The sequence below is a fragment of the Erpetoichthys calabaricus genome, chromosome 11 (genome assembly GCF_900747795.2).
Source record: "Erpetoichthys calabaricus chromosome 11, fErpCal1.3, whole genome shotgun sequence".
NCBI lineage: Eukaryota > Metazoa > Chordata > Cladistia > Polypteriformes > Polypteridae > Erpetoichthys > Erpetoichthys calabaricus.
The window spans coordinates 73302814-73316641 of record NC_041404.2 but is presented as its reverse complement, the minus strand read 5'-3'; the positions used below and the strand labels follow the sequence as shown (position 1 = coordinate 73316641).

The 13828-nt window shown below is 37.4% G+C and overlaps 1 protein-coding gene across 1 annotated transcript in view; it reads left to right on the top strand.

The window, feature by feature from the left end:
• fam120c (family with sequence similarity 120C) overlaps positions 1-13828 on the top strand; it is an 81847-nt gene that overhangs the window by 32301 nt on the left and 35718 nt on the right. Inside the window, exons 4-9 of the mRNA XM_028813350.2 lie at positions 4-132; positions 371-473; positions 1968-2050; positions 2537-2892; positions 9820-10078; positions 10190-10361. Of these exons, the coding sequence (XP_028669183.1) occupies positions 4-132; positions 371-473; positions 1968-2050; positions 2537-2892; positions 9820-10078; positions 10190-10361 (1102 nt within the window). The remainder of the gene's footprint in view (positions 1-3; positions 133-370; positions 474-1967; positions 2051-2536; positions 2893-9819; positions 10079-10189; positions 10362-13828) is intronic.

Genomic DNA, 13828 nt, shown 5'->3' with positions numbered 1-13828 from the left:
TAGGTGCGTGCCCATCAACTTGTTCTGCCCCCTTGTGAGGTAGTCATTAAAGCTGTCTCAGAGTATGTGGCTGCCATTAAGGACCTTAATAATTTAGAAGCAATCGCACGTGATGTGTTTCGGCAGTCTCAGGTATGTACCTGAAATTTAGAACTATCTTTAAAGTTTTTCACACTGTTTATATGTAATCTTTATGTTTGGATTGTCTGAATGTTTCATCCTGATGTTTCTGATAGCTGTTAACTTGAGCTGAAATTAATGTGGTGTCTAATGGATATTTCGCCTTAGATTTATTGTACTTTATGGGTTTTGTTTCTGGTCTGTCATATCCAATGGAAAGCTTAGTATTGTTTCTCTGCCATTTCTTTAGTCTAGAACTGAAGACAAGGTTGAACGCTTTAAAAAAGCAGTTGAATATTTCTCTGCTGCTAGCAAACCAAGACCATTGGCCATGGGTCCTTCACCATTTATCTGTGAGTAATTACTTTGTTAGTATTTTATGTGAGGTTATCAAATACAAAAATAAATATTATTGACTGACTTTGGCATTAGTTAAGGGATGAAGTACTACATCTTAATTTATCGATTTGCAATATGCTTATTGCAGTGCAATACGGCCATTATTTTTTCCATTAACTCAAATAAAAAAATAGTTATGAACAGCCTTTTAATACTTGATTTTTTTGGGTCTCTTATTATGTTGTTTGCCATAGTGACATTTGGAGCCCAAGGAAGGGAGAGGTGGCAGCATTCATCAGCGTCCATAATGGATAGTCAATATTAGACTTGCATAAATCGTGTCCCTCTGTTTACATATTGTGGAATTTACAGTGTGTGTGCGTGCCACTTACCCTTCACTTCCCTTATATTTCATAAATGGCACCACTAATGTATTGACTGGCTCTAATCACCATTTTGGATCTTTTTTTGTGGCGCCCTTTACCACTGTTGGCAAGATGCCACCCTGGGCGATTGCCTATGTCACCCATATCTAAATTAATTTACTGCTGCTTTGCATAATATGTTTAGATACTAGATTCATATTTGTTAACATTTTTGATGTATAGTAGGTTAAATTCACTGTTATAAACAACTTATTTTATGTGCAGGTAATAGATCATGGATAACTAGGTTTCTGCTCTCAATGTAATTTGAGTACATTATATTCTTATAGACTGTTGAAACGTTTATGTAACCTTACATTGACGTTTACTCCCAAGCACATTATCTCACATCCTTAACACCAGGTACAATATAGATGTATAGTATATACATATTTAGAACTAATAGGAGGGAAATGACTTTGGAGAGACATGACACAGCATCATTTATTTATGGTTTTAATGGTAAAATCCAAGGCTTATTTATTTTAACAGAAAGTAATACAAATAATCATGATCTTCAAACCAGCCAAGAATAGCCTTTATCAAATCACAAATTTTATGTGTGTTATTATTCATTTATTATAGTAATTCTACGTTTTACTTAATAGACAACTCGTGGGACTCATTATGTATCAACAGTTTTGCAAATAATCACACAATAACACACAAAAAGGATCACTGGTTCTGCAAGTGGAGTCTATTAAATATAATCCTGTCAGTGACATAAGGTTTCCTTTCAATAAGGGATGTTACAAGAGATTTGAGTTTTCTAGTACTTCCCATGCAAAATATGCTCCTCACAGTCAATGTAATGAAGATCAATGTAGACTATGAAAGTGTGAATGTTATACTGTCACATAGTAAGTAAATGACTAGGACACCTGTCAAGAAATCATTTGAGTCCTATAAAGTTTTTTATAGAAATTAATAATAAAAAATAGTAAAGTGTAGTTAAAACCTTAGCCTTTTTAGAACAGTTTTTCTGAAGGCTGAATATTTCCCACATTGTTTAGACTAAAGTAGTCAGAGTCTTTGTGTGATAAGTTGGTTGATCCAAAGGATGTTTTCCTTTGTTTTCTGCAGTTTCTGGATTTGGTCCAGGTCAATTTGGAGGACCAGCACCACCTCATGGTCACATTGGAGCATTGCAACCCGGCAAATCTTTGGTGAGAAACTTCTGATTAAAAAAGTAACACTTGTGTTTTGACAAATGCATATGTTTTATACTTAAAATAGAAGGCACTTTATGTGCATCGTGCTTCGTTGGCTCTCATCCTGAGGTTTGTTAGACTGACAGATTTTAAATAAAAAAATCTTTATTCTGTATGTCTTATTACTTTATTAAATGTGTGCGTGTGTGTTATTAAATATCTTCTTTCAAAAGAAAAAGCATTATTCAAATTGGTGGACTGTGCAGTATTGAAATACTCTTGACAGTTATGACACAATACATCAAACTTGTATGCTGCCTGAGACAGAGAGAGAAATAATAACAGTGTTCCTGTAATTGTTTTTTCTTGGTGCATTCCTTTCTGTGTATTTAAGAGTAACTATTTTACTAGTGCTTTAAATTTAAAGGGACTTGACTTTGGGTGAAAAATGTTCTTGTTGCATTGTTTTTCATGATTATTTATTTTTTATATTTATTTTAGTTTGTGGCCCCAAATATGTCTGGAAAGCTACCTTATCATGGAGGATCTTTCCTAAGTGGTCCCCATCCAAACCCAGCTCTGATGTTTTCACACCCATCCTCAGCACCCGGAGGTCATTTGCCTGTGCAGGAATGTAATGATGGTTTATCCAAGATTCCCTTCACAGAGTGGTCTGCTCCCTATGATAATACTGCTGGTCGTATTTCTGGCTCCACAATGGCTAACACATCATCTGGGAACATGGGAAACAAGTATCCTAATCATCATTTAGCCACTAAACCATCTCCTTCCTCGGGGCCTGCTTCATCGCCATCATCGTCTTCAGATGGAGAAGACCACAATAGTGCAGGCGTAAAGTAAGAGATTTTTTTGACTGTAAATGCAAAGGTGATTTTTATGCAATTGGTTTACACTGTTGTTTTCTTTAAAAAATTTAATTTGCTATATTTGCAATGGTTTCTGTAAAATAAATACTATTACTAATAAAATACTACAGTGCTGAGAAAAATTCTAAACTTTGAGCAGTGTAGATGATTCTGCCTTGTTGTCTTGGCTGTCAACTATACACAGAGCTATGTGCAAATGTCTGGTTGATGTTTATGTTCTTCAAATGGCTTTGACACTTTTACTGTTTTCAAGTTAAACTTAGAACAGTGGCAGACTGATGTGGGATGTGAACTCCACCAACTAAAATTACTTTTATGTTCATTTACACCTTGTGATTTTAAGTCTTAACATAATAGATAAATTCTTGTTTAGGGTAAATTTTGCTTAAAATTGAGGATATATTTCTTTAAATTGAGAACAATATATACTTGGATAATGCAACCAAATACTGCAGTTGACACCATTCTTTTAGGGGTGTTTATTGATGTGACTTAGAACAACAGATGTGCATATTATACCATCATAGTCTACAACAATATCGGGATGGGCAACCGCTATTACTAGTTCAAAAGCCTGTCATGTTGTCACGTCATGGGGGGCTGAGGGTGTAACAGAATATTAAATTTTTCTTTCTCCACTTGCATCAATGTGTGTAATAAAATTGTAAGCTGCTTGTTTGTCTGTTTGCCATTTTGCATCAAACCAGCTAAACCAATTTACACGCAATTTTGCACATGTGATTAGTCTAACAGAAAATATGGGCTATATGGCAGGGAGAGGGAGGGGCACTGTAACCTAAAAACCATAATTGACATGGGTACTACAATTCCCAACAGGCAGCAGAAGTAAACTGGGGCATTGTTATCTGCACATATCTAAGACCACAAGTACAGTGTTTTTTTTTTTTTTATTTCATCAAACTTGGATAACAATTTTAGCGTCTAAGCATGCATCATTTTGTCTCATCGTGTGTTGTTTGACCATGTTGCGTTTCTGAAATACAGTTTGTGCCAGTTTATTTTCATCTAGATCCTGTTCTGTAGCTGTATAGGTCAAATAGGGGTATACAGTGTTGTCGAACCCAGTGTTACTTTCTTTCAACCCCCCCAAAAAAACTTATAAAACTCCAAAACACCCTTAGTAATGAGTTTCACCGTTGCATAATCGCATGTGAAATGAAGTTTACCATAAGTTTTGCAAAGCTGTATGCAATGCTAAATTGTCAATAGTGTGTATGTGTGCGCACACTCATTCTGGGATGGATGGATGTTCCACATGGGGATTGTTTCAGCCTTTCTCTTGAAACTTGCTGGGATGGTTCCAGCTCCACCCCAACCTTGTTCTGGATAATCAAGTTTGGAATATGAATGGATGTATGCAAACGAAAACTTGTCTGTTTTGCTCACCACTGTCTATATTTTGTGATGTTATAAGCGGGTTGATAAAATGGATGGATGGACGTTATAACACCGGATTAAATTATGCATCACTGAATCTCTGAAATCAGTTGATGACAGTATGGTTTTATCACAGATCCAACAGCATTGTACACCTGCATATTGTTAGTAAATACAATAGAGAGAAGTTGTGATGGAACAGAACATTATTGTATGTTGAGTTGCTATTCAGCATATGGTAGAATGAGAATGACTGACGATGGCATTACTGTTTCTTGAGGATAGACATTTGTTCAAGTTCATTTTATGATGAGGCAGTTTTAATTGTAGGCTTCAATTCTAGTACAGCCTTGTAATTTGCAGGAATTTTACAAGAATCAAATTTGAATAATTTTTATAGCTTTATCGAATACAGCTGTCTCCTGTAGTGATGTTTGTGAAAACCACTTCCCCACCCACTCACACCAACACTGTAGGTGCATTCTGTGGTCAATGGATTCTATTATTGAGCCAGCCGTCCAGTTTACTGTGGTATTGAAAAAGTATTTTTGAACAAAAAAAATATAAAGTAGTGTAAATAAGACGCTATATTACGCCAGACCCAGCACAGACTCACACTGAGGCACGTTTAAAAGCACCTGAGGGGCACGTCTTCCCCGTGAACCCCTCAGACACAACACATTCCAAATAATTTACAAGTATCACAACACCTCCTTCTGGCACCACCACTCCTCCCATCTAGCTTCGTCCTCCTCCTCCCAACTCTGGCTCCTGAGTGGTGGTTTCTGGCCCCTTTTATAGCCCACCCAGAAGTGCTCCAGGCACTTGATCACCTGTTTCCAATTGCACTTCCGTGCGGAGCTGCAGAGCCGTCCATGCAGTCTCAACCCATGCAACACCCCCTGGCAGCCACCCCAGATCCCAACAGGGCTGTGGAGAACTCCATCTCCCATGGAGCCCAGTGGGAAACTGAGGCACCATCGTCAGCCAGGGAGGCTGCCACCAAGCGTCCCGGGGGAGGTACTGAGTAGCCCATGGTTGCTCCCCCGGAACATACGCAGAAGGGGCGTCCCAGCTGGGTGTGGGACCCGGCCGCCTGCCACAGTGGCAACTTTCATAGTTCCAATCATGCATAAAAATAAGAGATGTAGTGTAGTTGATGGAAGCATACTAGCATTTCAACCAACAATGACAAAAGGGCAAACTTTTAAAATATACATAAATAGTTGCTTCATTACCTTAAGTCATCATACAGATATACCCACACAATGCTTGGAAACCAATGCTTTGGTATCAAGTCAATACCAAAATTCCAAAAACATAATGACACTAGGTTTTTTACAGTATTGGTAGTATAGAGTGAAAGTTAGTACTTCATTCTTGCATGACAAGTAGACAAATTACTTCAAAGTGGCTCCCAGTGGTGATGATATATCCATATACCCATCTGTTTTCCAAACCTGCTTATTCAAGGCAGGATCATGAGGCAGCGGGAGCCTATCTCAGCAAGCAACAGGCACAGGCAGGAACAACCCCTAGACAGGGCACCAACCCATTGCAGGGTGATCACACATACTAGGAGCAATTTGTGCTTTGTGTTCGAGGTAGAATTTCAGTCCACAACAGCAGAACTCATGAATAATTTAAAAAATAACATAGACTTTTATCATATTATTGAGTTACTTTAGAAATTGATTTATGAGTGCTATGAAAGAAAAACGATGTGGCCAATCAAATGTGAGTTGTAATACCTTTATTTTGTGTCATGCATTTGTAGGAGCAGATTAAACAGAACAGGGGCTTTGCATTCATTCTCTGATTGTATTGAGCACATCAACACAAGTCGATCCAAGCATCAGTCTGTTCTCTGAATGGTGTATACAGTTCATGAACACAAGGAGGATGTAGAGGACAAGTGGGAAATGGCAAAATATATTTTTAAACAAAAAAAAAGTATCTCCTTGGCGGCGGTGATCATCACAAACTATAACAAATAGCCAACAATATGAGCAACAGAAAAAAATGTAATGAAACAAAATCATTAGATCATTAGAGACACGCACACACACACACATACACACACACACACACACAAGCGCGCGCGTGCACACAGTCACAATGCTAATGCTGTAGTAAACAGTATACGCTCGTACGGATGTTGACTATATGAGTGAGGCACGCGACTCGGACAGAGAATAGGAGATGATTGCCCACAATCCCGTAGCAAGAGAGAGAAGAACCATCAGCTCAGTTGTGATCACATGACGCTCAGCAGACAAAGCGTATACATACTACTCGTACTGTAAGACCTCGCTCGTTTATCAAGTAAAAATTTATCAAAACTTTTTGCTCGTCTTGCAAAACACTCGTAAACCAAGTTACTCGCAAACCGAGGTTCCACTCTATATATACACACACTGTATAATGTAAAAAAGGACAGTAACTTAAATACAAAATATGTGAAAGAAAAAAGATAATCCAAGCGCATTGATTACAAAAGTTTAAGTACATGTGAATATGTGCATATATTTATTAGAGCTGCTGATTAATCACTGTTAGTGTGTGCAGTTAACACTTTAAGAATCTCTATGATTAAGTTTTTTGTTTTTTTTTTAACACAAACCCTAAAATTTGACTGCACTTCACAATTAATGAAACCACACCAGATGAATCCAAGTTTGCTAATAACACTTGATCATTTCCTGTGTTGTTTGTTGATAATGCTCATCATCTATACACACCAGTAGTATCGCCACACATTCCTTGTAATACAGAATTGTCCTGTATTGGAATATAAAGTACTGCATACCATATTGAATCAGTAAAGGACACTATTTGACCTATATTTTCATACACACCTTTACACATATACACTATCTCTTCAAAGGGTAGAAAATAACATGAGAACAATTATAATCAAAATAGTTATACAAGTGGAGTGAATGTCGCGCTAATGTTGCAGACAGACAAGCACTGCGCTCTTAGTGAGATTGTGCATCAGTGCCATCCTTGCCATCTTGCCAAGCACTATTGGGCTTGTGTTCACTGGTGATGAAAAGACCTGCTTCATTTATTAATACCAAAATGTATTTAGTGTTAATTAATATGAAATGTTCTGTGTTAGAGACCCATGAAGAGAGACATAATTAGCAGAACAACATACTTTATTGCTGAATATGAATCTGCAAATACTAAATTTTGTTTGTTTTTTAAATGCAATCTAAATTCATGGGTATAACCCCTTAAAATATAACATAACGTAGTAAAATTACAAATAACATGCTATGTGGTGAATGTACTGCAGTCTCAATTACAGTTAATTGAATAAATTTATGTCAGTCCAGTTAATTTTTTTAATTCTGGATTTATAGGCTAAGCAATAACAAGGTCTGACCACTCATGTTAAAAAAAACAAAAAAAAAACCCACCTTTTTAAATACAAGAATTCTGAAATGATGGATTCATGTAAAACTGACCAGATTGATTTCACATAGGAAGCCTTAAAATTGGGAGATGTTGTTTTTTTTTTTTTTTTTTTTTAACGGCGGGGAGAGATTTGTAACATCAAAGCACCTAGAGTCTGAAATATTTTAAATTTGAAAAAATTTGATTATCCTTTAAATATTACTCCTTTCTTTTTTTTTACCAGCTAATGATTAGGATTTTGATCTTAAAATAGCAAATGTTACAAATGTACCAATTTTTTCCAGAGTGATCCTCTGACAAACCAAATTTTAAAAGCATGTTTTTACAAAACCTTTGTTTAAATGAAAATATTCTCAATTATCTTGGAAATCACTAACTCAACACTACAAGTATAAAAATGTTTGAATTTTTATTATTGATATTAAGCAGTTCTTTTCAGTTACTGGATAGGAAATATGAGAGAAAACATTTGGAATGTGCATATGATTAGAGAAATCAGATGATAGGGTTGCGCGGTATACTGGTACTGAAAAAACCTGATTTTTAAAACCATGTGGTACCAGCGTTTTGGTATTTTCGGTACTAGAAGTAATGTGAAAGACTATGAAGTGAGTGAAAATTACACACTGCATTCTTGAGAGAAAAGAGAAATCTGGATCTAATCAGGATAGAAAAAGAAGCAGAATCTTAGATATGCACCTGAACAAAAGGATATGTACATCAGATTCTATAGTTTGAAAACCAAATGCATTACAAATCCTCAGTTGGCTGCTTCCTTAAATAGTGCTCTGAAATATCAGTGTCCTCTCCAACAGTAAAAAGACAACTCTAGGGTGCTGCTTTTGTTTGCTCTCTGTATAGCTGTTAAACTTTCATTTATGTTAAGACCAGAGACAATGTGTGGTTTAAGCGTGGGCGACTTAAGAGTAGAAAGTAAATGTGCTATTGTCTGCACAGCTTTGGGTCTGAGAACATGTTACAGGGGACGACGAAGGGCAATGTACTGTTACACTCCCAGCTGGGGGCAAAGCCTGGATGTCTTACTGCCATCTTTTATAGTGATTCTGCTACAGAAGGGCTTTACAAATTAAAAAATTGTTCCAGGTGTTTGGGTTCACCCTTGCTAGCATAGGATGGCCAAGTATATTGTTCTTTATTTGGTCGTTGATTGTCTGTTATAGCGGTCACCAGCAACTTTATATTTTTAATATACGTATATTGAAGTTAAAATAAAAATACCAAAATTTAATTAATATTTGGAATATTACTATGTGGCATAAAATTGTTTTGTTAACTTTCTGCTTTGGACAAAATTGTTTTCTATTGTGAAATGTGATTTAAAAAAAATTGTATCTTTTTATGTGTATAGATTATTCTTGTATAATGTTAAAGAAAAATGTGTGTGGCTAAGAATTTCAGTAGGGAAACAAGTAAAAAGCCTTGGACTGGTGAACTAAACCTCCTAATTTAAATCTAGCCAGCTCTGCATTTCTCTTTCTGAAATGGAGGTTGGTGTCAGATGAAAAGCAATCGAAAATGACTGGCCAACATCAGTAAAGCAAACCAAGATTTTGGTGATGTAAGTATATTGTAGAAATGCCGTCACAATATCTGGTGGACACCCTATGAGAATTACTTGATGGATACAATTGGTACAATGGCATGTATTTGTGGGGACAGCTAACCAGTTAGTCGTGCACCACAAAGCTGATGAGAGAGGAACTGTTGACACAAGAAGATCCTCCAAGCTAGCAGTCAGATCGTCAACTGGCTGAACATAGATATCCATTTAAGTGAGTAGTTGATATAACTGCATTTAATTCCAGTGGCCCATGTCCAGTCCCCGCCACCACTGCTACAGTGTATTTTATGCACTTAATACTATGCTGAATTACATGCCACAGCGATGCAGTATTTGTTATTGCTACATTTTTTTTATTTAGTTTACAGTTCATTGAATATAGTAGTATGCAGTGGCAATATTTTTCATCAGGAATTAGGATGCGGTCTATGCCAACATCTTAGAATTACTAATAACGTGCTTTCTCATGTGTTTTTTTTTTTTTTTTTAAGCCATATCCCAGATAAATCACAATCAAAAGGAGGTTGGGATGATTCTGGGAGTGACCGGGGCAAAGTAGGTGGTAGTAGCGAATGTCATCATGGGAATGGCAGCCCTCAGATCCCTTCCCTCCTCTCCATGGCAACCCGCAATCATATGGACATCACTACGCCTCCACTGCCCGAGGTTGGTGCAGAAGTATTGCGCGTAGCAGAGCATCGACACAGGAGGGGGCTTATGTATCCCTACATTTACCATGTTCTTACAAAGGTGAGATTGTGAAAGTAAGCAGCTTAACAATAGCTCTCTTGTCTAGAGGTTTGGACATATATGGTGTTGTGCTTGTTTCTTTTTTTAACATATTTTGCATGTTTTTCATAGGGGGAAATTAAGATTGCAGTGTGTATAGAAGATGAGTGCAATCCTGATCTTCCACCTGCTGCTGCACTGTTTCGATCAGCACGTCAATATGTGTATGGTGTTCTCTTCAGTTTAGCAGAGACCCAGAGAAGAATGGAGAGATTGTCTCTACGAAAGAGGGTTCCACTTGATGGTACATATTTACTTTTTTAATACTTTATAAAATGTGTGGTTTTGCGAATACTGAAAGTGCTTTTAAGTGTCATATTTTGGGTTAGCAGAAATCTTTTCCTTTACTTGTTTTCTTTCATCAATTGCTCTCAAGTGTTCATATTCGTAAACGAAGTCGGTGCTGTTTCCATTTTCTTATTAAAGTCTCTTAGTCAAAGGTGTGAATTGTTGTACCGTTTCTAATTTCTAGAGTAACATGTCCAATACAGTCCTGCCCTCTATATGAGAATAATGTTTACCTGAGTAAACCCTCATAAGGCAAAGTTGTGTAATTTCACAGACACTATGGTTGTCATTAATCAACAGGGAAAAATGTATGCATTTCCAAGTCCAAAAAACTGGTACTCTCTTTTCCTCACATGACACCAAATTAACCACTGAATTAACTAATTTAATATTAGTATTCAACAAACTCTAAAAATAAGCATGTTCCTTTTTTTAATGACTCGGTAATACTGCCGTTCACTGGCTCCCTTTTGGCCCATTTGGAGCTACTGCATTGTAGTATACACTAATTTGTCAGCAAATCAAACAGACTGTTTGATACTCATTGTACCCTAGGTTCTTGTCTATAAGCCGGACTCATGTATAAGCTGGAGACCAAAAATCATACGAATTTTTAAAATAAAATCGTATCATAGATAAGCCAGACTCATGGATAAGCCGAACGTACTATAACCTATAACTAATAGAAGGGAGGGAGGTCAGTGGTCTCACTCGCACCCATTTAATTTCTTTAAGGGGGGAGAGAGTGTGAGATATTGGCGTCTCTCTCACTCCCCGCATGGCGCGGTTGGAGCGGCCGGAGTGCGTTCTTTCTGCTCTGGGTGTCGCTGAGTCAACACGCGCGCGTAGCGGTCATTTTAAATTGTGATTTTATATGTAAGCATATTTAAATATATATCGCGGATTTTTTGCTGGTTCGCGGATTTCTGCGGACAATGGGTCTTTTAATTTCTGGTACATGCTTCCTCAGTTGGTTTGCCCAGTTGATTTCATACAAGGGACGCTATTGGCAGATGGCTGAGAAGCTAGATTGCTTACTTTTCTCTCACTTTTGTGCTGACTATCTGTGATCCAGACGTATGGGGATTGAGCAGGGGGGCTGTTCGCACACCTAGACGATACAGACGCTCGTCTAAAAATGCTGAAAGATTATCTTCACGTTGCTATCTTTTGTAAAGCTGATTCCTGAAAAGACATGCTGCACAGTGCTTCGCATACTTAAAAGCTCGAAGGACACGTATTGATTTTTGACTGAAAAACAAACTCTGTCTCTCTCTATCTCTCTTTGTCTGCTCCTGACGGAGGGGGTATGAGCTGCCGCCTTCAACAGCTTTGTGCCGCGGTGCTTCGAATACCTAAAAGCCAAACAGCACCATTGATTTGTTTGCTAGAGATTGTTTTCTCTATCTATGTGACACACACACCTTTGAAGAGGAAGATATGTTTGCACTCTTTTAATTGTGAAACAGAACTGTCATCTGTCTTGTCATGGAGCACAGTTTAAACTTTTGAAAAAGAGACAAATGTTCGTTTGCAGTGTTTGAATAACGTTCCTGTCTCTCTACAACCTCCTGTGTTTCTGCGCAAATCTGTGACCCAAGCATGACAATATAAAAATAACCATATAAACATATGGTTTCTACTTTGCGGATTTTCTTATTTCGCAGGTGGCTCTGGAACGCAACCCCCGCGATGGAGGAGGGATTACTGTATAAGCCAGACTTATGTATAAGCCGATTATTCTATTTTTTCATTTTCACAACTTTTTTCCTTAGATAAGCCGCGGCTTATAGACAAGAACTTAGGGTATTTGTGTAGAGCATTTGTGATTTAATTAGAATGGCCGACAACAACAGAGTTTCTATACATTATAAACAATAAAAAAGCCATCACTATCCTTCTCAATAAGCCATTTGATAACAAATAGAGGAAGGGGTGGTGGTGGCGGCATCATTGTTGCGGGCAGATTGGCAGCAGGTCAGGGGCTTTTGGAGAAGGAAAATGCGTAGAGAAAGAGGCATAGATTTCTTCTAACTCCATTGCTGGATTTTCTGTGTCTTCTGCCTTTTTCCCTTCCATTGCAATGGTCCCAGATGTAATAGCAGCAGTGGAAACAGCATGTGGATTACTTGCTTGAAAGAATAAGATGCTGGTGTCCTTGGTTTCTTGTGTCTTTTCCTTACATAGCTGTCTGCCACTCTGAAAATAATCTGCCACATTGATTCTCATAACATTAAAGAAAATGACTTACAGTATAATGCAAAAAGCTTTGTTAGGTGATACATCTCATAAAATGTGAACCCTCTTATTTTGGGATACCTGTATTTTGTGAAAGTTTCTTTTCCTGCCTGACCCATCTCTGCTAAACCATAATTGTATTTACACATTTTACATCTCCTCAAAGCCAACATTTTAAGCTAAATTGTTTTAGTTTTTGCTGATTTCAGAGACAGAAAATCCATCCTTGATATATAGCACAGACAGACCAATTTATAGTCGTAGAGCTTATCCTGACAGCATTACACCCAATAGAGAGATAATCTGTCAATGCTGCACTTGTCCATTTCAGTGCACGCTTATGCACAAACTCACACTTCAAACTTTGCTCTCTCTGCTGTGACTGACTCAGATTAGAAGACAGGTTTTTGGAGCTATGGGGCAGCAACACTGACAACTGTGCTTTCTCACCAACTTACCTGAATACTATAAGACCTTTGTTCTTGTCAACTTTAACTCTTTTTGTATGGTTGGTTGTTTTTATGTCAGGATGTCAGACATTTCATAATTTCATGACTTCTCATTTTCCTCATATGAATTTAGATTTCAGAGTTTATACAGGGTGGTCCAGATCTAATTATGCAATTATTGCATTGCATTAAAAGTTGCATAGTTAGATCTGGACCATCCTATATTTACGTGGTAAATTGAGATGTAGCTCATTGGACATGGATGAGTTAATTTTAATCTTAATGCAGGATTTGCCTATATGTAATACACCCATATGCTATATTAAAATTATGTCCAAGTAACAACTGCAACAAGGAGATGAAAAGTATCTCTAGGCAAAACTGGGCTGAACACAGCACCAGGATATAACACTACCCCATGCCACCTGCATACACTGCGAGCCCTTCCTATTCAGAGCTGCTTTAAAACCTTGCCATTACTGTGTGTATGCACAGTGTTCTGTATCAGTATTTCAGTGTAATTCCTTTTATTTTTACAGATTTTTGCACTTAAAATCCCTCGATTTATTGAGTTCACTTTCTCACTAGGCCATATCAGTATAATGAAAAGATTGTTCCTCTTAAACAAAACTATAGCAATACAGTACAAGGTATAGTGACACAGTTGGAGTTTAGTCAAAAATAGTGACCTCAGAAGAAAAGGAAATGGCTAAAGAAGACGACGACATAAATTACT